The 24,750-nt window shown below is 46.2% G+C and overlaps 1 protein-coding gene across 1 annotated transcript in view; it reads left to right on the top strand.

Moving 5' to 3' along the window:
- The window catches only part of ELL (elongation factor for RNA polymerase II), a 50,631-nt gene extending 25,881 nt beyond the window's left edge, over positions 1 to 24,750 (top strand). The window contains exons 3-12 of the mRNA XM_079328295.1: positions 3,329 to 3,450; positions 3,774 to 3,937; positions 6,852 to 7,105; positions 10,081 to 10,205; positions 13,199 to 13,295; positions 15,955 to 16,468; positions 18,912 to 18,978; positions 21,848 to 22,019; positions 22,885 to 22,929; positions 24,118 to 24,750. Of these exons, the coding sequence (XP_079184421.1) occupies positions 3,329 to 3,450; positions 3,774 to 3,937; positions 6,852 to 7,105; positions 10,081 to 10,205; positions 13,199 to 13,295; positions 15,955 to 16,468; positions 18,912 to 18,978; positions 21,848 to 22,019; positions 22,885 to 22,929; positions 24,118 to 24,222 (1,665 nt within the window). The 3' untranslated portion in view covers positions 24,223 to 24,750. The remainder of the gene's footprint in view (positions 1 to 3,328; positions 3,451 to 3,773; positions 3,938 to 6,851; positions 7,106 to 10,080; positions 10,206 to 13,198; positions 13,296 to 15,954; positions 16,469 to 18,911; positions 18,979 to 21,847; positions 22,020 to 22,884; positions 22,930 to 24,117) is intronic.

The following is a 24,750-nucleotide window of genomic DNA, read 5'->3' as shown; positions in this document are numbered from 1 at the left end:
AGCTTAAAATGCTCTTCTGCCCTGAACCTTTACTCATGGATCTCATATGGATAAAAATTAACAAAAAAAATATTAATTTCTTGGAGAAGAAGCAGCCAGGAGGGCTGGGCTGGGCTGGGAGCTGACCTCTGCCTGCTCCTCCTCACTTTTAATTAATGGCACTAACGAGGAAAGGCCAAAGGTAGAGCTGCAGAAAGAGCTCTTTGGCCCTTTATTATTATTTTTCTTGGGTATGACAAGGAGCTGGCAGCTGGGGAACCATCTGCTTGGAAGGGTAGGACTCTGCATGACAGGATTCTCCTGTTTTTTAAGGAGTTGAGGCTTGAAATGCTTTCCAGGGATCTTCCATCACTTGGGCTTGAAGAGATAATTCCAGGAATTTGCCAGGCTCTCATCCTCACATGATGGCATTAAAACATATTTGTTGAGCTGTTCTACTTTCAAAATTATTTCTTCCTCAATTCTTCAATTTGCTGCCTTTCTATTTTGCTTCTTAAATAATGCAGCTGTGGAGAATCCCATGAATTTTTTGAGGTGGGGAGTTTGTGCATAGCACAAATCACACACAATGTGATTTAAAGCAGAGAAGTTTTAATAGTGGGAATTTTCTGTGCAAGTGTCCCTCTCTCAAGAGGGAAAAACTTCATTTAATGATTTAAGGAGGCAGGACATAAAATGAGAATTTAAAGAAACTGCTGCTTCTTGAATTTAATTCTCTAGAAACCTTTAAATTTCTGTGTCCATGTGTTTTCACCTATTCCAGTGTTACTCTAATAGCTGTCAAGGATACTTTCAGTTTCTAATACACAGAAAAAGAAACTTTGAATGTTTGAGACACTAATTAACCAGGGAAGGGAATTGTTGGGAATAAAACTCAGGGTCAGCAAGGTGACAGCAAAAAGGAGGAAGTCAACCCAAAATAAAACAGCTGTTCCAGTGACAAGGGACAAAACTTCTCTTACCTGGATCCAATCTCACAGGAGCTGATAAAAATTTTGGGGATTTTTGCCTTGGGATGTGTTCTGTGGTGATGCTGCTCTTGTTAATGGCTTTTATTCTGTGTAATAATCAGAATTTCAGTGGTAATAACCAGAGTGTTCCTCTAAGTGGGAACATGGAGATGCCTTAGGAGCAGCACCTGGCTGTCAGTTTTTCCTGATGGATTTTCTGGGATAATTTGATAAGTTTTTTATGGAGTTTTTGAGCATTGTGCTTGTGTCAGTGTGCACATAAATTAGAATTTAAGAGCTGGAGTACCACAGCATTACAAATTGTTTGCAGAACTGTGCTAGAAATACTGAAAATGCTTCTATTTTGGTAAAAAGACTTTCAGAATTAGAGCTTAACCTGGCTGAAATTTGCAGGTGCTTGTGGGGTGGTGAGAACAGGGACAGAATTGAAGGTGGGGGCAAAAAAATACCCAAATTCACCAAAAATACCCAAATTCAGGTGCCAAACCCACGTGTGCTGTGCAGCATTTTTAAAATGACTGCTGGGAGTAAAACATCTTTGCTTTGTGATTGGAAAATTCAAGGTTTCCCCTGTTTCTTGGGATGAAATTTTGGTATTAACAGAGGGAGGGGAAATTTGGAGCGAGCTGTCCACAGATGAATGTTACTTGAAAGAAGAAAACAGAAGTCACATCTGTACAGAACTATTTTTGTGTGTCTCTGGTTACTGGTGCAGTACCCAGCACCAAAATTAGGGCTCCCTCAAAGCACTCACCAGTGCTGGTTTGGTGGCTTGAGAAACCTTCTGTTTTTCAGCTAAAAATAATTCCTAGATAACGGCCGTGCACACACGAGACACTTTTCAGTACTAAAGTGACTCTGCCTCATTTTACAGCCTCTGGAAATACTGCAAAAACCCTGCAAAATTCCAAAATCAGGGGGGTTTTTTTGGTGCTGTTGGTTTTATTCCAGTGGTAAACAGGAGTGAGGAGGAAGTTTTGTGAGTGTGGGATGTGATTTGGTGACATCCTGCAGGTTTTATTTTCCAGGCTCAGGTGCAGCATAACCCTTGCTGGATTTTTCTTTTCTCCCCATTCCCACCAAATTTCCAGCTGCAAAATCCCTCCCCACAAACCTGCTGCTTACATAACTCTGCCTTTTGTGCCTGTTCTGGTAAAGCAGAAGGGAATTTTCTTCCCCCTGCCTGGGTGGGGGCAGAGGATGCCAGGAAAGATTAAAAGGGCTGCAGGGCTGTGGCACACATTGGGCAGGGCAGATAATGGGGCTGCTCAGGGAGGGTCCAGCAGCACCCAAAAAAATCTGCTCCCACTATTTCCACACCTGGATCCTGGGGGTGGTTTGACAAAGCAAAGCTCCAGTCTGGGTTTTTGGGGTGGTTTTTGGAAGAAGGGAGCTCTGTTGGAGGGCAGGGCTCAGCTCAGGAGCTCCTCACTGCCTCTGAGAACATCCCTGTGGTTTAACACAGGGACACTGATGCCTGGGTTTTCCAGGCTGGGTTTTCCAGGCTGCTGGAGACTGTCTGAGGTCTGAAGGAAACCACCCAAACCCCCTCCTGTCCCAGCACAGCCATGTGTGGGTGCCAGGGGCTGCTTTGCTGGGAGTGTGTATTTTCTGAGTACATGTGGCAATCTGGGTAAATATAAATCCCTGTGGTGAAAGCCTGGCCTAAAATAAGCTGGAGCTGCTGTTCCTTCTGTCTCAGCTTCTGGAAGCCATCTTAATTATCAAATATTGATGTGATAGTAGAGCTCAGATGCTGACATTTAGGTTGGATCCTGAATGCAGAGGGGAGACAGTTTCCTTTTTAAAAAATGAATGGTTGTGGGGGGGAGTGAAAAAAAACCAATGCAGGATGGCTTTGGAGTTGTCTGTGGAGCACACTTAATGCTTGATTAAATATTTAATTTAGCAGCAGCGTCACACTCTACTGTGAGCCATGAAATCTTGTTATGGAATTATAATTTCTTAAAAAAGAATAAGCATGCTACCTAGTGACCTGGCTTGTGCTATGTTTAGTGCTGGATCAGTAATTCTAAAGAAACGAGCCTCGAGTGTTTTACATTGAATATGAACAGTGGGAAGAGTCTGTTTTGAGCCTGAATCAATAGAATGGGGTCAGATTCTTAGAACAAGGTGGTTGTGGGCTCTTTTTGAGGCACAGTCCTCCCATGTCCATCCATCTTCAGCTGCTCAAGGCATAACTTGAATTCTTCTCCCAGCCTGTCTGTGCAGTAGCCCAGGTGCTTTCCTTGTTGCACAATGGCTCAGAGCCTCCAGGCTGCAGGAGGGTTGGCTCTGGGGGGCTCTGGGGGGCTCTGGGGGGCTCTGGGTGAGCAGTGTTCTCCTCTCCCGAGCAGCACATCGCCATCCCCAGGCCCGACCGGCCGGCAGAGCTTCGCACCTTCACCTTCTATCTCTCCAATATTGGCAAGGACAGCCCCCAGGGCAGCTTTGACTGCATCCAGCAGTATGTATCCAGGTGAGTGGGGCATCCAAGGAAAACACAGCCTTGTTTCATTTAGTACTTTTTTTATTTTTACCCTCTTTTCTGGAGCATCTTTTCCTTAAAGCTTGATGCGCGTTCTTCCTTTTTAGAGTCTTTATGATCTGTTTTGATGTGGTCTGGTTTTGGGTTGGTTTTTTTTGGGTTTTTTTTTTGTGAGAAGCATCTCTCAGCTCCTCTATATGTCCCCCACTATTATTCAGCTAACACCCCCCACCATCCCCAGCTGCCCCCCAGTGCCAGCCTGGCGTCCCTTTGCAGTGTCAGGAGTACCTTTTCCCATTGCATTTCTCTTGCAGCAATGGCAATATCCATTTGGATTGCCTGGGAAGCATCCAGGATAAAATCACCGTGTGTGCTACTGATGATTCCTACCAGAAGGCGAGGCAGAGCATGGCACAGGCAGAGGAGGAGACTCGCAGCCGGAGCGCCATAGTCATTAAACCTGGGGGGAGATATGTAGGTAAGCAGCCACTCAGTCTGGGGCTCTGGGCTCCATTTGGCACCCAGCAGGCTCTGGAGGCAAATCCTGGTCTTGTTGGCAGTGTGGAAAGTTCCTGGTAGCTGCTCGTGGGTGATTTAGGCTCTCCTTGTGTTGTGTTGTCTTCACTTCCATCGTCACCCCAAGGGAGCTGTGGCTGCCCCAGCTCTGGAGGTGTCCAAGATCAGGTTGGAGAACCCCAAAAGGTGTCCCTGCCCCTGTCAGGAGTGGCACTGGGTGATTTGAAGGTGGCACCCAGCCCAAAGCACAGTGGGTTGTCCCTGTGCAGTGACATGGCTCTGGTCACGTCTGTCACGTGGCAGGGCTGGGGCTCCCTGCTGAGCCCTGCCAGTGTCCCTGCTGCTGGCCAGCTCAGCTGAAACTGCCAGCACCATGTCACAGCTGTGCCCACGGGGCTGCAGCAGGCAGGGCACAGGCAGCAGTGCCCTCTGTGAATAAACACAGACACTAAAGCAGCCTGCACCAGCCCTTCTCACTGTCACAGCAGCAGGAAAGCCTTAGCAGAGGAAATAAAACCAAATAACACAGGGAGCTGCAGAGACCCAGGGCTCTGCTTAACCTCAGCTCACAAACTTGGGGCACAAACAGTAACCAGAATGCAAAGTTTCACTTTTTTTTTTCTTCTTTTTTTTTCTCTGAGGCAGCTGCTTTTTCCTGCAGCCCATGTGATCTGCAGCCAGTCTCTTCTCAGAGGATCTGTGATGAGAAGGGTTGAGTTGCAAAATGTAGAACTGACCCTGACTCATTGTCACAGCAGCCAAGTGCTCAAAGCTGAGAAAGGAGATAGTAATCAGGAAGGAAATGCATTGATTTCCTGTAGGCCAGAAGATTATTTTGTTTAGCTCCTCTTTGAGAACATTACAGTAAGTGCCTGAAGTTAAAGCTTCAGAGGGAGAAGATTCTCAAAGCAATTTGCTTCCTGGAAAGATGAAGCAAAACTTTTTTTTTTTTTTTTAAATTAAAAATACTCCTGGCTAAAACCTTTTACTGCCCTGAAATGGAGACAGAGCCATGTGAAATCAGCAGGGGCAGAGTGTGTGCTCACAGCACTCCTAGATAAGATGTCAGTGTTTGAGGAGGAGAGCTCTGGTCCAAGAAGGAAGGGCTTGGAAGGACAGTCCTGGTGTGGGATCTGCAGGTCCTGGTGTGCCAGCAGCATCAGCTGATTCCTGCAGCCTGGGCTGGAGGCACAGGGCTGGATCTCACATTTCCAGGAGAACACAGAGCTCAGCACTTGAGCTCCAGTGGAGTCGTTCCAGGCAGCTCAGATGTGGAAAAATTTATATGAAATGTTGAAACTGGAGAGCAGCAGAACTTACAGATGTGAGCTGACACTTGAATAAATAGATATGTAAATGTCTAGCTGCAGGTAAAGCTGCAGGGGGTGTGTGCTTGTAGCCACACTAAACATGTGTGCATACATCCACAGACATGCACGTGCATAAATATTTGAATATCTGTGTCCTGCCTTAAATTAGCTTTTTTCTTTCCCTGTCAATGTGCATTTTGGCTCCAGCCTTTAACCTCCCAACGTGATGTTTTTACTGTTCATGACCTGGCAAGAGTTAAGGCACTTTTAGAAAGCTGACCAATCTTTCTCTTGTCCCATTTCTGGAAACAAAATCCAGTTGACCTCTGGATTGTGGGATGTTTAACGTGCAAATTGGTGTCGTTCCCCCTCTCACCTCCCCTCAGCCCTGCTGAGGATGGGTCGTGCTTCCTCTCCCAGCACTGTGGTGTGTAATAAAAAGCCAGGAAATGGGGCCTGGGTTATGCAATGTGCAGCTCAGTAAAACAAACAGTGCAGACAATCCCCAGTATCTTCAGATGACTCAGTTGAAAACGTTGCTTCCTAGCAATGGAGCAGTGCCCTGCTGGAATAAACCTCCCAAACACTTGCAGTAAATGCTGGATGTTGTTTGTCCTAGTGAAGGTCACTTTCTCCAGCCCAAGTGATTATTGATTGGATCTCCAGGTTTCTAGACCTTGGAACTAACACGTTTTGTTTTCAGCTTTGCTTGGTTTGCTTTTGGTAGCAGGAACCTGCTGCTGTGTTTGAAACAATCCCAGTCCTTTGATTTGGGCTCTGGTGAGAGATGGTGTGAGGGTTCTGTTTTTCAGTAGGAATGGGGGGGGAAAAAAAATGAATTGTTGGATGGTGCTGTCAGCAGCCAAGAACCACAGTGGGGATGGAGCTGAGATGCACTTGTGAGCCAGCTTTATGTTGTCACTTATCTGCAGAGGCAGTGGAGAAGGGGTTATTCCATCAGCACAGGCAGCACCCTCATGAATAGGCTGATGGCCCAGTGTCAGCCCCATTCATGGGGCCGTGTTTGGAGGGGGAAGGGAGGTGGACCCAGCCCCATAAAGTTCCTATTGTTCTAAAAGCAGAAACATCTGCTGGAGGAGCTTTTTTGCTGAGCTCAGCAGCAGGGAGCCTCTCGTTGACCAGTTCTGCTCTTTCCATTCTGGATTTCCAACTCTTCTACATAATAATGCAGAATTTTCTTCTCGTAGGGAGGGCAAAAAATAGTTCGATTAACCGTGGGGATACGTGCACTTGGGATAAACGAAAAGCTGGCAAACAAAGGGAGCTTTATGTAAGCTGGTGGCCAATAATACTCAGGTTTCCAGAGCTTGGTGTTGCTGTTTACTTGTTACAAGCTTGTCATGGAGCATAAACCTCAGGGGATGCTGGTTCCAGCGGGACGGATGGGGGTGCGCTGGCGTGTTTGTCCTTCCCTGTCACCTCCTGCCACTTGCCTGGGGTTGTGATGAACTCCAGGTTTTGGTGTTGACAAAGCCCCCCCTCCCTCACTGACTGGCCTTTTGCTGAGGTGACTGCTGCACTTCACTATTCTCATCTCATTTTTAGGCAAAAAGGTTCAGGTGCGTAAACCTGCACCAGGAGCTTCCGATGCTGTTCCCTCCAGGAAGCGCCCAACGCCAGTCAACCTTGCCAGTGCAATAAAGAGAGGCAATAGTGCCATTTCCCAGAGACCCTTCAAAGATAGGGTTGTGCACTTACTGGCACTAAAGCCTTATAAGAAACCTGAACTTATTCTCAGATTGCAGAAGGATGGACTTTCTCAGCAGGACAAGGATTTGCTGGATAACCTTCTGCAACAGGTTTGTACTCTGATGAAGGCAACGATTTAGGTAAAGGAAAAAAAAAAAAAAATTCTTCTCAGCCTCACCCCACCCCCTGCCGTGGCAGTGGAACCTGTTATCTCCAGGCTGCAGCTGAATGTGACTCTGAAGGTTGTGGGGGACACATTTCTCAGCTCCCAGTGCTGGGGCAGAGATAGCAGGAGCCTCCCGTGGCTACGCCTCAGGTTAGGGGGGTGCAACCAAGCTGGATGGTTTTGGCTCACCAGATCAGTCCCTTTTAGAGGGACACTTGTGCTTGGTCATGGGGAGGATCCTCTTAACAGAGGATCTATAAATTATTCAATTATAACCTCTAAATCTCTATTTTATTCTCATGGGCATAAAGGAGCAACGCTCTGTATTGGTACAGGTTTTTTTAATATGAAAGAAAAAATGTCCCCACTTTTTTGTACTTCTCAGAGCCTTTCCTGCTTGGAAGTGCCACTGGTCAGGTGTGAAGATGGTGCAGCTCCTTGCCAAGCACATTATTTGTGTGTCAAATGTGAAAACTGTCTCCAAGCTGAATCAGTTCCTAGCACTTTGAGTCACATTAAAGGTGCCATTTTAGGCCTTGCAGTAAACACCTTCATTGCTTTATTAAACACATCATGGCTATTTATTTAAATGCTGCAGCTGCCTTCTTCTGGATTGCAATATATTCTGGAAAAAAAGGCTTTTTGTTTCTTTTTTGCTCCTTTCCATAAAGAGTGAGACAGGAGTTCACTTTGCCCAAGGGCACAGGGCAGGTCGCATTAAAAACAAAGTCACAGCTGGCACAACTCGTTCCTTCCTTAGATTTTAATCCCAGAGAGCCCTTAATTTCCCAGCAGCTTTTTCAGAGCACTTCTTCAATTCTATCTGTGAGTTTCAGGGTAGAAAACTCCTGTTTCTGACAGTGACTTTTGATGATGCTGTGCCCCAAGCCCTGGCAGCGAGCGGCGCTGCCCTCGTGGGGCTCAGTGCTGATTTGGCTGCAAACGTCTGCTGCTCGTGAATTTAATCCCTCTCAGCCCTCCCAGGGCTCCCCATCCACAGGCAGACACAAGATAAGCTAAAAATTACAGGCTGTGTTAAAGCTACCCAGCTAAATCTGTCTAGGTGTGGGTTTCATTGTGCTCTTACATCTCTCTCGCAGGACTCCGTGTTCCTGGCGGCCTTTTTGCCTCATTTTGCAAGGTTTCTATTTTTGGGAGGGTTGGGGTGGAGCTTGCAGAGTCCCACACCAGCAAAACAAGGAGGTAGAAGCTCTCAGCCTCTGTGCAGAGAAAAATTCAAGTTTGTTCTTCCTGGGTTCAGGAACAAGCAGGAAACAGAGAAAGTCTGGAAGAGGTTTTTTTCTTTTTTTTTTTTTTGTCTTGGTAAAGGAGAACCTGGATTTGCTTTGTCTCCTGGGTGTGTTTACAGGGATACCTCGATGTAAAACACAGCTCAAATTCTTGTTGTATTTTGGCTCAGGATTTTGGAAAGCTGACAGGACTGAAAGGAAAAACAAAGTGTTTGTCTTGTAAACTGATAACTGGGCTTTCTATTTTTGCTTATCAGGAGAGTTTGCCGTGTTGGTTGTGCAGCCTTTTGCTCTGAAATTCCTAGATTTTTAATATTTTTAATATTAGGTTGTAGCTTCCCTAAAGCAAAAGCAGAGGAATCAGCAGCATCTTCAGTTCATTCAAGACTTCCCACTCCTTTGCTTGTTTTTGAAGCATTTTCCTGCTGTGTGGATAATAGAAATCCCTGAGCACAGCCACGTCCTGAATGGAGAACAGTAATCCCTAAACAGATGCACAAGATCTCCATGCACTGAATAAAAGCATTTTCCACTTTCAAGGGTAGCAGTCCCCAGGCTGAGGGGCTCCAGCAGGGAATTTGGGCTGCAGCTGCTGCCTCTGCCTGGCTGTGGGCAGAGCATTTGGCACCTGGGCCTCCTTTTCCCTCTTCAAAAACACTTTCAAGGCTTTATTTTCATTTGAAACTTGCAGTGCTCTGCAAGCTGAGGTTGCCCAGAGGGAGCTGCCCCATCCCTGGGAGTGTCCAAGGCCATGTTGGAGCAATCTGGGATCATGGAAGGTGTCCCTGCCCTTGGAATTTGATGGAACCAAACCATTCCAGGACACTCTGAATCATTCAAGAGAGGTTCACTCTCTCTCAAAGCTTCACTGGGGTTTTTTGCTTTGTGCCAACTCTTGATTTTCACGCATGTACCAACAGCAAGAAGTTACATTTTCAGTCAGGCTGTGGAAAGACTGATCCAAGTTGGGATAACTCCTTCCCAACTTGTTTCCATTCTATTCCAGCTGTGCCCATTCCAGCTGTTCCCTCTCCCTGCAGGGTTTTGTGGGGGGCTGGATGAAATGTCAGGCAGCTGCTGGTGGGAGTGTGCTGAGCTGCCTCAAAGCTGGAAATCCCAGGTGCTGTTCTTACCCTGCAGAAGTTCTCCCTAAAATCCAGGTGATCCCAGAGCATTCTGCTCCCAGCTCTCTGTGGCCTGATCTCTTGGCTGGTTAGTGAGAAATTATCTCCTGGCAATTGTTAACCAAGTTATCGCCCCGAGAGTTCCTCTTTGGCCATAAACTGCCCCATTTTGGCTGTGGGACAGGTGTGATAAGTGAACTGCCTGTTCCCATTAAGGTTTTATTTCCAGGTGTTTCCATCAAAGTGGTGGTGTGCTGGTCCAGGCTCCCCAAGCTGAATAATCTCTTTTAGATATGACTTATTTCCCACTCAACTGGCTGTGCTTTAGAAACTCATTATGAATTATTGCAGTGACAAGGGGAAAGGAAAGGCACAGTTTGATTAAATAATCTTAATAATGAGGAAATGAAATATTAAAGTCTCTCCTTGTTCTACTAACAGCTGCTAAGTCTGCTCAGATTTTGCCTTCATCTTAGCTCTTGTTTGGTGGAGGAAGTGAGAAAATGAAACCCTAATGATGTTTTTCCAAATTCCTTCTGTTCCAGGTGGCAAATCTGAGTGCCAAGGACAGCACTTTCACACTGAAAGATTGTGTATACAAAGAAGTGCAGAAGGACTGGCCTGGCTACTCAGAAGGAGATCAGCAGTTGTTGAAGAGGATCCTCGTTAGGTAATTATCCATTTTCTCCTCTCTGATACCATCCAGGGAATCCTGGGCTGGGGAAGGTTCTGTAAATCAGGTTTGTAAAATGAGTGTGTGAACTATTTTGGCATAATTTTAAACTGTCCATCACCTGTAAGAGTGGACTAAACTGGAATATCCAAGTGGATCCACATTTCACATCATGCTGGGCTGTCTTTAAATCATTAAAGGCAAAGCTTGGGGGAAACCTGGCTGGGAGAGTTAATAGTGCTGCTGTAAAATCCTGGGAGATGAGTGGATTAAATGCCTCCAGCTCAGCTCTCCTTTAAAACTCTCCTTCCTTTTTTCCACATCTTCCTGTGCAGGCTGAAGTGTTTCATCCCTAAATCTGAGATTTGATTGAAATTGTGGATGCATGGAAAAGCAAGAGGTTGTTCTTTAGGGATAAATCCCTTGAAACTCCTGCTGATTGTCCTGCTTGGAGAGGGATTTCTGTTCCCTCCTGGAACAGCCCTCAACACACTCAGTTCATCCTTATTGCTGAATTTTTTTTCCCTCTAGAGAAATTTTCCTTAGGAAAAGCTTGGAAGCTTCTGGCTGGCAGGGAAAAAACCCAAATCTTCCATTTTTTTTCCCCAGAATTGTGCTCTGAGTGTTGATATTTTTTAATCTTGATGCAGATTTTCTCATGCAGGCAGAGCTTTTACTTGTGCTTTATTTTATTGCACTTTTGGTTAAGCTGAAGCACAACATGCTCTGTTTGAGCACTTCCCATGATTTAAAAGCACAATTGACTTGGAGATGAGACTTTTTTTAAACCAACAGAAAACTTGCACTCCAAGTGCTTTGGAGTGCTCAAGGAAAATCAAAACTCATTTAAATGGCCTTGATGTGAAATTGTAATTAAAAGGGAAAATACAACTGTCGTGCAATCTCGATGGCTTTCAAAATAAAAACAACCAAAAAAATAAAAAGAAAAGAGCCTCAAAATGAATTTCTCCCTGTAGAAAAGCCATGTTTACTACTTTTTCTAGAACTGTGGCATTCACTTGGGCCAGGGTCTAAAAATAGACCTTGGAAAGGATGTATTCAACTGTACAAACAAAGCCCTGCTCAGGCAGTGCAGGTAATGAGGCTCCAAAATGGAAAAAAAAAACCATGTTGGGTTGAAGAGAGGAGAAAAACAGGCCCAGCAAAAGGGCACAGGAGGGGTTTGCATCACCAGCCAATTGTTCCTCCTGCATTTCAGGGCCAGTGGCCACTCAGTGCCTCAGGAATTATCATATCTGCAGATTTTAAAGCTGGGTCTAACTAGGCTTGGGTTAAACCAACTGGTTGTTTTCATCCTTTTTTGTGTTTTCCATCCCTCTGTCACTGCAGCCTGCCCTGGGAAGGTGTCCCTGCTGTAAATGAGCTTTAAGGTCCTTCCAACCCAAAGCATTCCAGGATTTTCTGAAATCTTTCTTTTGCTGAACTCAATGCTTTAAAATTCCTTCAATCCATAATTAACAATTAAAAGATGTGGCTTGCTCAGGCTGATGAACCCCCAAAAGCCACTTTCACTGGGCTGCTTGGGCAACATCAGTGTCCCCATTTTCACAATCCCCAGCTCCTTTCTTGACTTGGTCTGTGGCTGCTGAGGTTGTTTTTTAAATAAAATTAAACAAAGCCAGGACAGTGGTGACACTGCAGATGTCTAAATATTGTTGCAACACAGCCCAAGGTTCAAGCTCAGGTTAAAAGCCAAATCTTGTCAAGTCCTGGGTGTTATCTCTGAGATAAATCTTCCCAATGTTTAAAGGATTTGAGTGAGCTTTAATGCTGATTCCAGTTTCTTGTGAGAGAATTTAAAAGAATTTATTTAGGCTCCATAGCTCCTGACAAACTGACTGCAGAGCTGCTTTATTAAAACCTTTAACCCTGAATTCTATTTTTTTTTTTTTTCAGTTTGTCAGCTGCAACTTGATGCAAGAGTAGTTGTTTGGTTTTGGGTTTGGTTTTTTTGTTGGTTTTTTTTTTCTGGGTGATTAATTGAGGGGCAGTCTGGTGTCAAAATTGTTGGGCAAAGTTGGTGGGGTGGGAAAATACTCAGAGATCTGGAGAGGAGCAGAGACCCAGCCTGGAGGGGAATTCAGGCACTCAAATGATTCTAATTGTACTTTTTGTTGCTACAAAATGGTTTCTTTATTTGTCCAGTCCCACAAATACAGCCCAGAGTAGCTCTGTTTTGCATGATGCAATTTAAAAGTGTTATTGGGAAGCCCAAAATGTAAATCCTGGTGGACCAATAATACCTCAGCAGTTCCTGTTATAATGCTGCTTTTCCTGGACCCAGAGGAGTTCACTGCTGAAAGGGCTCCTGTTGCCATAAAATGTTGTTTTAATGATGATAATGAGTGGGAGAAGTTATTCCTCAATATCTGAGCTTGAGTTTCAGCCCCTCTTCCAGTGAGATTTGCCTTCTAAATTGTCTCACAAAGCAGAAACTCAGCAGAAATTTGTTTAATTAATGTCTCCCTGAGCTGTATTTCAGTCAGCAGGAATAACATCTGATATCCTTCACACCTTAAAATTCGATGCCACTTTTACTGATCCCCATGTGAATTATGTTTCTGAGGCTGGAATTGATTTGTTTTAATTCTTACATCACCAATTCGAGAGAAAAAGGTGAAATTGTTGAAAAAGGAGTTCCAACCTCAACAGGGAATGTTTTTATGTGCCCAAGAGCTCAGCCTTGGTCCTCCAAGGTGTTCCCTCCATTTCCAAAGACCCAAAAAAAAACCAAATTTCACACAAACCACTGGAAAGCAAGCGAGAGATGATCAATTCCAATTTACCCTCTCTATTTTCCTGCAGCACTTTGTCCTTCCCAGATTTTTTCCTGGAGACACCAGAGCCTGAACCAGCTCCTTTCTGGCACCTCCAGGCAGAGTTTGAGCCTGAGGATCTCCCAGCTGAGCTGCAGGTGTGCAGTGCCAGCTGTGCTCCAGCTGTGAGCAGCCCCTGGTTGTGTTTTGCAGGAAGCTGTGCCAGCCCCAGAACAGCGGCGCTTTCCAGGGAGAAGCTCCTTCCCTGAGCCCTCCAAAGGACACCCTCAACTCCAGCTCTCCCCCTCAGGTGGGTGATTCCTCCCCCTCCTTCTCCCAGCCCCTGGATCCTGATGGATTTGGCTGCTGGCTGTGCCTGTCTGCACCCTGTAATCACCTGCTGAGGGGTCAGGAGGTCTTGGGGGTTTTATTTCTGGTTTATTAAGTTGGAGTTTCATTCTGGTTTTGCTCAGCATCTGTTTCTCCTCTCCTCTGTGAGAGATCCTCCCCACTCACTATGAGGCTCAGGTTTAGTTTTAAGGGCTAAATTCCTTTTGCAGTGCCTCCATCCCTCCTGGAGTTCCTGGGAGAACGAGCTTGTGTTTTCCTCATTACTAATAATTGAGTGGAACGAAGCTGTAATAAGCAGCTCCCAAACATGGTTGAGTTATTAAAACCCTTGACCTTTTGCAGCCTAATTGCCATGACAGATCAGGGCCAGGTTAGGCTGCTCCTGCCTCAGAGATGCCAGAGCAGGGAGCTGTGAAAAGAACATTTTGCTGCTTTTTCCATGACCATAAACCACACAGGAGCCGTGTCAAGCAAAGCCTTGTCCCCACTTCTCCCAGTATCACCCAGCCCAGGCACTGCTGGCATTGTGAAATGTGCTGCCTTTCCCTTCTTCCAGTGTGGGTCAGCCCAGACAAGTTGAGTATTTATTCTTCTCCTGCCAATGGAATGTGTAATGCCTGCTTGTCTGGACAGACACACTGAGGATTAGTGGCAGAGAATATTAACAGGTAAAGAAATTATGATCTCTCTGGCACTGAGAGGGAGGCAGTTCTCTGGTTGAGAGCAAGGACTGTGTAACTTGTTTGCCAGGTAGCTGATACCAAATCCTCTGCTGTGGGCATGTTCCTGGTGAATGAAGAATGATCACCTTCAAGTTAGCTCAGAAAGATCCTGCTCTTGTGTCTATTTGTAAGGTTGACAAATCATCTTGTTCCTCTGTCTGTCCATGTTTTAGAGATCCAAAGGTTTTTATGGGTGAGGTTTTGATCTCTCAGAATGACCCAGTTGAAACTTTGGGTTGGATTTAGGGAAAGCTGGTGAAACAGGGACAACCCAATGTGGAATAGAAATGTTTCCAGCATGATTCTGTCGTGTCAGACAGCAAACCACAGCATTGTGAGCTGTCACTTTTTTAATACTCTCTGGCTGCAGTTTCTATTTAGAGAAATGGTTTTTAATGGGTGCAGTGCCAGCAGAGGATTGGGATTTGGTAGGCTGGAATGCAGAATATTTTGGGAAAGTTCAGCTGTGGAATGAAGGTGAAGAAGATTGGTAATTCTAGAAAAATGGATTTGTGTAACCCTCCTAAACAGAGAGATGAGTTTGGAGAAGCTGATATTTGTTGTTTTTAGAGAAAAGGTTGTAAAATCTGGCAGATTTTTTAGCTGTGTCAGCTGTTCAGAGCCCTGCAGACTGAGGTGGCCCCTCCTTGGGGAGATGGACACTGGGAGCTGATGTTGCCAAGCCAGTCAGACGTGCTGTCCTTGCCCCTTGAGCTCAGTGGCAGAACCTGCAGCTCTTCCTTAATTACCTTGACAGGTGGAAAGAATTCCTGGCACTGAGCAGTGTCCTCAAGACCCCTGAGTTAGCAAAGAGAGAGAAAATCCAGGGGGGAAAAAAAAAAAAAAAAAGAGGGAATTAGGGGCTGCCCCAGCCACCATCCAGCTGCATTTCAGCAATGGAACAACATTTCCATTCACAAACACGTCGTGATCCTGCCTGAGACAGAAGGAAAATAATGGATTATCCAAAAGAAATACCCACAGCTATCACTTGTTTTCCTCTGGGCACGAAATAATCTTTGGCTCAGAGCTGTTGCAGCCCCAGAGCTGCCAGGTGGGCACACACTGAGGTGGTTTTGGCTGGGCTGAGCCTGATGGATGGGTTCTTCCATGGAGCAGCTTTTCCAGGCTGGAGGGAGCTGCCTCCAAGGTCTGGGCACAGCTGGGAGCTGCTTCCTTCTCTACCCTTGCTCCAAAAAGGGCTGCTCAGGTCACGTTGGCCCCTGTGACGTGGATTTTTAAATGTCCCCTTTTGCCTGGAGTTCTGAGAACTGAGCAGTTGGTGCTTCCTCCCCTCTTCTGGGCAATGCCTCCTTCTTGAGAAGAGGAAGGGATGGGGTAGGGGTGAAGCTCTTGGCCACAGAGCTGGGAATAAAATGCAGAACTGCTGAATCCCTCCCTGCTCCAGAGGGCTGAGCAGATTTTCCCTTCCCAGGCACTTTGGACTGATGTTTTTATCACAGAATGGTTTGGGTTGGGAGGGACCTTAGAGCTGATTCTGTTCCATCCCTGCCATGGACAGGACACCTTCTACTGCCCCAGGTTGCTCCAAACCCTGTCCAGCCTGGCCTTGGACACTGCCAGGGATGTTTCTGTAATTGGCTGGGGCAGGGGGAAGCTGCAGTGAGAGCAGGCTGGGGGTGCCATGGGCTGTGTGTGGATAACAGGGGAATCAGGAATTGCTGGTGGGATTCTTTCAGCTGTCCCACCAAACTGTGGGCTCTGGGAAGCAGCTTGGGATGGATAAGCTGCTTTTCCTAATTATATTTATCCCTCCTCCCCTGTATTGCACCACCACCTAGTGGTAACATCCAGCTCCACTTCCACACCTTCAACACCATTTATTTCTCCTCTTGTTTTATTTTTTTTTTTTTTTTCCCCCTCCTTCCTTAACAGAAACGATCCCAACCTCTGGAGTTCATCGACCCCCTGGCCAACAAAAAGCCCAGGATCTCACATCTGGCTCACAGAACCCAACCCACTGTGAACGGGAAGCTGAGCTCCTCCAACGGGAAGGACACCCCGGCTGCCCCTGCCCTGCCCCCTGCCCTGCCCCCTGCCCTGGCCGAGCCCATCGGCTCCAGCTCCTCCCTCCCCGCCCTGGAGCTGCCCCGGCCCCACGATCCCCTGTCGGATGTCAGCAACGAGCTGACTCACAACGGCAGAGACTGTGAGAGCAGCACGGAGCCTCCCGACAGACTGAGTCACCCCCTGCTGCCCACAGACTGTGCCCAGAGCAGCAAACACAACTGCTCCTACGGCAAACCCAAGAAAAAATCCAAAAAGCACAAAGACAAGGAGAAGGAGAGGAAGGAGAAGAAGAGCGAGGAGAAGTGCAAAGAGGAGAAGCAGAACTGTGAAGTAATAAAAAATGCTGACTTAGTTAGTGTTGCCCAGGAGCAGGTGCCAGGTGAGTGGGGGGCCCAGAGGTGCTTTGGTGTGTGCTGGGAGTGGTGCCAGGGTTCCCTGCAGGAATGGGCACATCCTGGGCACTGCCAGCTGCTCTGGGGACCCAAATGCCAGCACTGTCCTCCCTCCAAATCACCAGAGGTGCTTCCTCTCCAACACAGGCTGTCAGGTTTTTCCTGTTTAACCTTTTGTCCTGTTTGGAGCTGCCTCAGAGCAGTGTCATGTTTCTCCTGGTTAAATTAAAAGCTGGGATAATCTGTGGGGATGAAAGGCTGGGAGCAGTGGGAAGAGCAGTGCAGCACTTGTGTTGGCTGTTGTGATGACTCTTGTTTGGGTTTTTAATGAAAAGTTACTCACAAAAGCTTTTAATGCTGGCTACAAAAGAAATGATAGATAAACCTGGTGATAAATGCTGTTAAAGCAGTGGAGAACCAGCTCTTCCAGGCTGGAAAAGCTTCCCTCCATCCCACTGGGGCTGGGGATTTATTTATTCAAGGACTGACACAGCAGTGAATCTCCATTGAGGTGGGATGAAAACATTTTCCATCAAGCCACTATTGCAAAGTCAGTCATACACTCTGAAAACAGAGAATATTTCTTGGCTGATCCCATCCATTCCTTTTCCAGCTGCTTCCATGTTTTCTGCTGTTTGTTGCAGCTCCCCAGAGCACTGGGACTTTCCCTGCAGCCTCTGGGAATATCTGTTAAATTCCTTTTTGCATTTTCCTTCACCCTGTTACTATTTTCTATGTTCCCATTCCTGCTTGGTGCACGAAAATCCTCCAGTTTTGGCTCCAAAAGGACAATATTTTGAAATGGAGACTGGTTTGCTGGATTCCTGGAATGGGGGAGCTTCTCAGGGAGCTGGGATGGAGCTGGTCCCAGCTCTCCCCTTCCCCCACAGGCTTTGCAGAAGTGACAAAAATGCATTTTGGTGGCTCAGCAGTGATTCCTGGGGACAGTGTGGGGCACTGCAGAACTGAGAATTCTTGGATTTTTGTGTCAATCCCACAGTTTTTCTATGAATGTTGTGTTTCTTCCACGTTGTTTCTCTTCCCCATGAGCCCCTGGAGTGGTTCTGGAGAGACACTCACACATTCTCTGTTTTTGTCTTATAAATACCCAAACCCCCCAAATTCTTGGGAAATTCCTGAGCATCCTCCACCACCTTTTCTGCTTCTCTTTACTGTTTAATTCCTGGATTTTTGTGCATTGTTGGAGGAGCTGGGTTTTGTTCCAGCTGCTGTTTTTTGAGGTAACAAATCCAAGCTGGGCTGGGAGCAATCACAAACAGGATGTGGTCAGTCCTGCTTGGATCCTGGACAGCCAGAGCTGGGATGTTTTCCTTCTGTGCTTGCTGTGGGTAGCACCATCCTCATCCTCCTCCTTCCCCAAATCCCCCCTGGAGCTGTAGGGAAGCAGAAAATCACAAAAAGTTTGGGTTGGAAGGACCTTAAAGCTCATCTGGTTTCACCTCCTGCCAGAAGTGGGAATTTCTCCTGGGGAATTTTGTTCCAGAGGCTCTGGAGGAACCTTTGGGGTCCTTTCAGTCAGTAGGTGGCACTCACAGGCAAAATAAACTTCAGAATGTCCCTTTTGCTTCCACCATCCTTAAACCCTGTTCTGCATCTTGCACTCTGTGGTCAGGGAAGGAGGAGGAGCAGGAGGAGCTGCTGCAGGAATTTGGGATTGGGATGTTTTTGGAAACACTGGGTTTGTGCCATTCTCTCTCAGGAAAGCTTTTCTGTGGAAATTCAGAGGAAAATCCACCTTTTAAAGGATGCAGGCAGCTGCTGACTCAGGTTGTGCAGCTGACTCTGGTGAGGATTTGGAATGTAACACAAAATTTGTGGAAAATATCCCTTTCTAAACATGGATCCAGCTTTATCCTGGTGGAGGATGAGCCTGCTTTAGGTTTATCCTGTTCTCTCTCAATTTCTGAACATTCTTAGCTGAGCCTTCATCAGTGCCTGGATTTGTGTTTGGAGCTGCATTCCCTGAAACCCTCTCAGCTGTTCCCTGCAGGACTCTGGGATATTAATTCAGGAATCTCCCCCTGGAGTATCCCAGAGGAATCTCTCCAGTGCAGAACAGGAGGTTCACCTTGCCCAGCTCAGCTCTCAGGGCTGTTTTCCTCATTCCCAGTGGTGCTCTCAGTGTCATCCCACTCCAGGCACTGTTTATCCACCAATTAAATTCAGATTTTTTCACTGCTTGGTGTGCTGGCTGATGTTGGGGTTGTTTTGCTGACAGACAAATATTGGAGTAGCCTTGAACTTTCAGCCACCTTGTGGCTCCTCTGCCTCTGTCAGTTCCAAGCAAAACAGAAATCCTTTAGAATTCCATAAACTGTATATCTCAGGCAAGTTTTTATGAGTTGGAAGCTAAATTGCAAAGAGCTTTGAAGTTTAAGAACATCTATAAACAAATCTTTATTTTTTCAGGTTTAAATGGAACATGCAATAATTCTAGTGTACCAACATCAACTTCAGAAATGCCAGATTATTTATTGTAAGTATGTTTATCAGTTGCTTCATCATTTTGGGATCACATTTCAAGCTAAAAGAAATCACACAAAGTGCTGGGGATTTTTGTTGGACTTTTTGTGTTATTTGATAGAACTTTGTTAGGTGGGTGTAAGAAAAAGAGTAAAAAGAGTAAACCCAGCTCTGCAGATTAATAGTTGAGACTAAACTTTGATATCAAAGCTGGTTTTTACCTCCTTAAGGAGTTCAAGGTTATCTTCTAGAAATTGTTTTAAGTACTTCAAGAAACATCTCATACCTTAGAGGGCTTGGAAAGGATTAAACATCTCCACGTTCCATCTGGAAGCTCTGAGAGGGAATAATCTGGTTTTTTGTGTTGGGAAAGGCAGGGCAAGGAAGGATTTGGGGTGGTTTGCTAATTCTTGCCCTCTTCAGAGCCAAGATCATCTCCATAAAGCAGTGAAATGTTCTTTCCTGGGAGGCTCTAACCCCTGGGTTAGGATCTGAGTTGTTTCACCTCTTGACTCTTTAATCAGATCCCCTCGAGGTTAATTAAACAACTGAAGCCCAAAAAAATCCCTGTGAAGGGAGCCCAGAATCTGCATAAACCCAAACCTGTTCTAAACAAAGCTTTGGGGTGGGGAAAAAGTTGTAGCTGAGAGGGGGGGAAAAAATTTCTCAGTTCATGTCCCAGCCCTGGGGATTGTTTCCATCAGAGCTGGTTTGGCTGTGCTGGGATGGAGGAGGAGGAGGAGGAGGAAGCTCTAGGGCAGATAAAGGTTTCTGCTGAGGTTTCTGCTTTCCTGGGTTGGATCAGCCATACAAACAACCCCTTCAAGGTGACATTTTTAGGGCTATTCCAAAGAATTTGGCTGGTTGGGGATGGTTTTTCTCTCACCCACGTGCTGCTCCCTCCCAAAAAAGGGACATTGCAGCTCCTTGGGCCCTGCCCAGGGAAACTGGGAGAGGTTTCTGAGCTCTCACCTGGTGTGATCTAACTGATCCAGCTCCTCAAATTCTGAGATTTATCACTGCTGTTTGATGCTTCTTTATCCTGTGTGGATGGTTCTTTATCCCAGCCCCTGGCAAGGAGTCAGTTCTAGAAGTTCAGAGCACTTTAAAAGTTTCAAGCACTGAAAGTTCCCCCTTAATTGGAGGCCTAAATCAGCTTTTCCATGTTCATGCACCAAGCTGCCCCTGCTGCAGGGAGGCAAATTAGAGCCATCACCTACCAAAAGGTGAGTTTTACCTTCAGAGAGGGCTGTAAATGTCAGCTTTAATGGCTTTTTACTGAGCAGAATAACTTCCAAAAAACCCCCAAAGGCACATCAACTCAAGCTGAGCTCAGGACAGTCAAGTATCTCCAGAAGGTGCTGGAAATAAAGTTGCTGGTGGTAAAAAAAAAAAACCCCAGAATAAAGCTCCTCACCGTGATTTCTTGTCCTGCTCTTGCCACATAATCACCCTGCAAGCATTTTGCAACGATGGCTCAATGCTTTTTGTGTTCCTTTAAAGACTCTTAACACTGGAAGCATCATATTCCTGCTGTTCCAATGGCTGGCACAGAGGCAGAACTCCATGTTCTGCAGGCCAGCAGGAGTCAGAGAAGCTGTAGCAGCACTATCTGAGTGTCCTCCTCCACCCCCAGCTTTGGCTGTACCTGCCCATTCCTATCTGGCAGAGATAGAAGTTTTGGGAGCAAACATTGTTTGTTCTACAGGAGGTCAAGGCAACAATCCTCAGTGGTTGCCTCTGTAATTTGCTACTTGAATGCAAGTCAGGGTGAGAGGAAAAGGTTTCAAGCTGCACCAGGGGAGGTTTGGATGGGATATTAGGGAGAATTTCTTCACTGGGACAGGGAATCACCATCCCTGGAGGGATTTAAGCCATGTGGCACTTGGGGATGTGGTTTAATGCTGGGATTTGATCTTGGAGGGCTCTTCCAACTTTAATCCCAGAATGGTTTGGGCTGGAATGTGCTAAAGCCCATCCAGTCCCACCCCTGCCATGGGCAGGGACACCTTCCACCATCCCAGGCTGCTCCAAACATCATCTCTGAAAATCCCATCCCAGACCCTTCACAGCGAAGAATTCCTCCCCAATATCCCATTTAGACGGGCTAAATAACCCATAATTTTATTTCCAAACCTGTGAAAATCCCATCCCACACCCTTCACAGCGAAGAATTCCTCCCCAATATCCCATTTAGACGGGCTAAATAACCCATAATTTTATTTCCAAACCTGTGAAAATCCCATCCCACACCCTTCACAGCGAAGAATTCCTCCCCAATATCCCAATTAGACGGGTTAAATAACCCATAATTTTATTTCCAAACCTGTGAAAATCCCATCCCAGACCCTTCACAGCGAAGAATTCCTCCCCAATATCCCAATTAGATGGGCTAAATAACCCATAATTTTATTTCCAAACCTGTGAAAATCTCATCCCAGACCCTTCACAGCGAAGAATTCCTCCCCAATATCCCAATTAGATGGGCTAAATAACCCATAATTTTATTTCCAAACCTGTGAAAATTCCATCCCAGACCCTTCACAGCGAAGAATTCCTCCCCAATATCCCAATTAGACGGGTTAAATAACCCATAATTTTATTTCCAAACCTGTGAAAATCCCATCCCAGACCCTTCACAGCGAAGAATTCCTCCCCAATATCCCAATTAGATGGGCTAAATAACCCATAATTTTATTTCCAAACCTGTGAAAATCTCATCCCAGACCCTTCACAGCGAAGAATTCCTCCCCAATATCCCAATTAGATGGGCTAAATAACCCATAATTTTATATCCAACCACTTACCTCAACACTACCACATCCCCAAAACCCATTTTCCCCCTCTAAAATCCCAATTGCCCAAACCCTTTTTCCCTGCAGAAAATACGCAGCCATCTCCTCCTCGGAGCAGCGCCAGAGCTACAAGAACGATTTCAACGCGGAGTACAACGAGTACAGGGACCTGCACGCCAGGATAGAGAGGATAACCCGACGGTTCACCCAGCTGGATGCCAAGCTGAAGCAACTTCTGCAGGGCTCTGAGGAATATAAGGTAGAAAAAAAAGCTGAAACATCCCTAAAAAATTTTAAAAAAAAACCTCGTCGCGCACGCGGCGGAGCCGCAGGTCTTTGATGTGTTGGTGTCGAAATTCCAACCTCAGGACTGGTGGGGAACGTGCACACAGCTGACAGCTTTGGGGAATGCTCCTTCAGCCAGCTCTGTGCTGCTCCTTTTTCAGGCTGGAGCCACATCAGGGGACTTGTTGACAAGGAAAGGCCTCAGTGAGACAATTGGTGTCCTTAGCCAAAAGCTGCTGGAAGCTATTAGTGTATCCCAGCCAGAAAAACTCATATTTGCACATATGGGAGCGTATCAGGGCTGGAAGGGGAGTTAGCACAGGGTCATCTGTTCCTCTGCAATCTTTGATCTTAATAATGCAGCACTATTGGACTTGTCAGAGTGATTTTTAAAGAGTTTTAGCTATTCATTAGTTTGAAAAAGTGAGTCTCGCCGAGGATAATAAACAGATTTTTACAGAGCACCTATTGTGCTAAGCACAGCTTCTTCCCTCAAACCTCCTGCCCTTCTCCTTGCAAAATTCCTCATTGGATTGTTTTTAGATCTTGGTGGAGGGGAGGGGAAAAAAAGAAAAAAAACAGCTGGGGCTTTGGGAATGTGAGTTATCCTGGAATCCAGGTGCTTGTCACAGGTAGTTCTCATGGCTGGGGTGTGAGGTCTCATCCTTGTGTGTCAGCTCCAGGATTTCCATGGAATCACAGCTGGTTGTGCCCATTGGATCTGCCCAGGGAAGCCATGGAGGGAGCAGATTTTGGTTGGAATTTGGAGGAATTGTGTCCATTGAACCAGCAATTGAACTGGCAATAATGCCCTATTTTTTTTTTCCTCTTTTTTTCAGACTATCCACGATCAAATTTTACAGGAATATCGAAAAATTAAAAAGGTAAGAGAACATTCTTGGCCACAGAAAGCTTTTGGGTGGTGCCCCTGGTGTGAGTGAAAGAGATGGGCCCTTGCCAAGAGCAAACCCAGGCTCTGAGGCAATTCCAGCAGATCTTTGTTCAGTTGCAGCCCTTCCCTAAAAGCAGCTCAGAAAGGGTTTGGGGGGAGCTGGGAGTGCCTGGGGATCCTGGGGATCACTGAGCCGTGGCACAATGGGTGTGTTCACCCAGGGCCTTTATCTCTCCAGGGAAGGAACAGTTTGTGTTTCAGATGCACAGGCTGAGGGATAACAGGATCCTCTGGGGGCTGCTGGGACACAGGATCAGCCTCTGCAGCTGATTTTTGGAGTTTGGGGCACATAAAATATCTTTAATTTCAGTGATTTTTATGCAAAGCATCCATGCACTAGTGGGGATTTGGGATTTTTTTTTTTTTTTCTTTTAAATTATTGATTATAGTCCTGAGCCCTGTTGTGCTGAGGGATTTAGGAGCTCTTTGAAGAGATTCCCTGAATGTTGGGAGTTCATCTTTGTTCCAGAGGGCAGGTGGTGATTGTTGGAAGCCCAGTTAGGCTGAGCCTAACTCAGGTGTGCTCCTTCCCTGTGAGGAGGCTCCTGGAGCTGGATAATGCTGGAAAATTATTTTATTCATGGCTGGGTTTGATCAGAACAGGACTATTTTAAAGAGAGATGTAAAAAAGCTTTTTTCCACGGTTTCAAGCTGAAAGAGGGGAAGTTTAGGTGGAATTTTGGGAGGAAATTCTTCCTGGGGAGGGTTTGGGATGGAATTTCCAGGGAAACTGTGGCTGCCCCATCCCTGGAAGTGCCCGAGGCTCTGGGAACACCTTAAAGCTCCTTCCAGAGCCTGAAGGGGCTCCAGGAGAGCTCAGAGGGATTTGGGACAAGGCATGGAGGGACAGCAGACAGGGAATGGCTCCCCACAGCCAGAGGGCAGGGCTGGGTGGGATTTTGGGAGGAATTCCTGCCTGGGAGGGTTTGGGAGCTGTAGCTGACCCCGGATCCCTGGCAGTGTTGGGTGGGGCTTGGAGTGAAAGGATGAGATGATCTTTGCATTCCCTGCAACCCAAACCATCCCCTGATTGATTCCATGATCTGCTCTATGCTGTCAATGTCCAGAACCTTTCCCAGCTCTGCATTTCCTTCTCTTTTTTTTTTTGTTTGTTTTGCAGACAAACCCCAATTACAGCCAAGAGAAGAACCGCTGCGAATACCTCCACAACAAACTGGCCCACATCAAAAAACTGATAGCAGAGTATGACCAGCAGCAGTTTTAGCTGCCACTCACCCCTGGACTGGGTAGGGCAAACCAAAATCCAGTCACCCTGGACGTTATGTTCCCTTTTATACACCCAAAATCCCTTTCAGAGACGAGCATTAATTCCTCGTGGTTGAAGAACTTGGGGATGACTTTAAGATGCCAGATCTGTCATGTCCACGTCCAGCACGCTCCTCCCGAGTTTTTAAGCCTCTCTGAATGTTGGAATGTAACAAATGGATAACAAAAAACAAACAAGCAAACACAAAAAAAACAAACAAACAAAAAAATTCTGCTTATTTGAAGCCAGCGTTTGACACTTAAGAGAAAAACTTGCCTAAAGTGACCGAAGCTCCCAAAGGTTAAGAATCTGTAGTTTTCATGGATTAAAAGTTTGGCATGAAGTTGTAATTTCCCCCCCTCCCTGGCCCAGCTCCACGTGGGTTACAAACTGTCCTACACGTGGTGAGGAACTGGAATTGCTGCTAGGAGTGTTTGGAGTGGGAGCTGTTGCCTCCCGGCTGCGCGGAAATACACCAAGTTCCCT

Source organism: Erithacus rubecula (assembly GCF_903797595.1).
Source record: "Erithacus rubecula genome assembly, chromosome: 28".
NCBI lineage: Eukaryota > Metazoa > Chordata > Aves > Passeriformes > Muscicapidae > Erithacus > Erithacus rubecula.
This window is presented reverse-complemented; position numbering and strand designations above follow the sequence as displayed.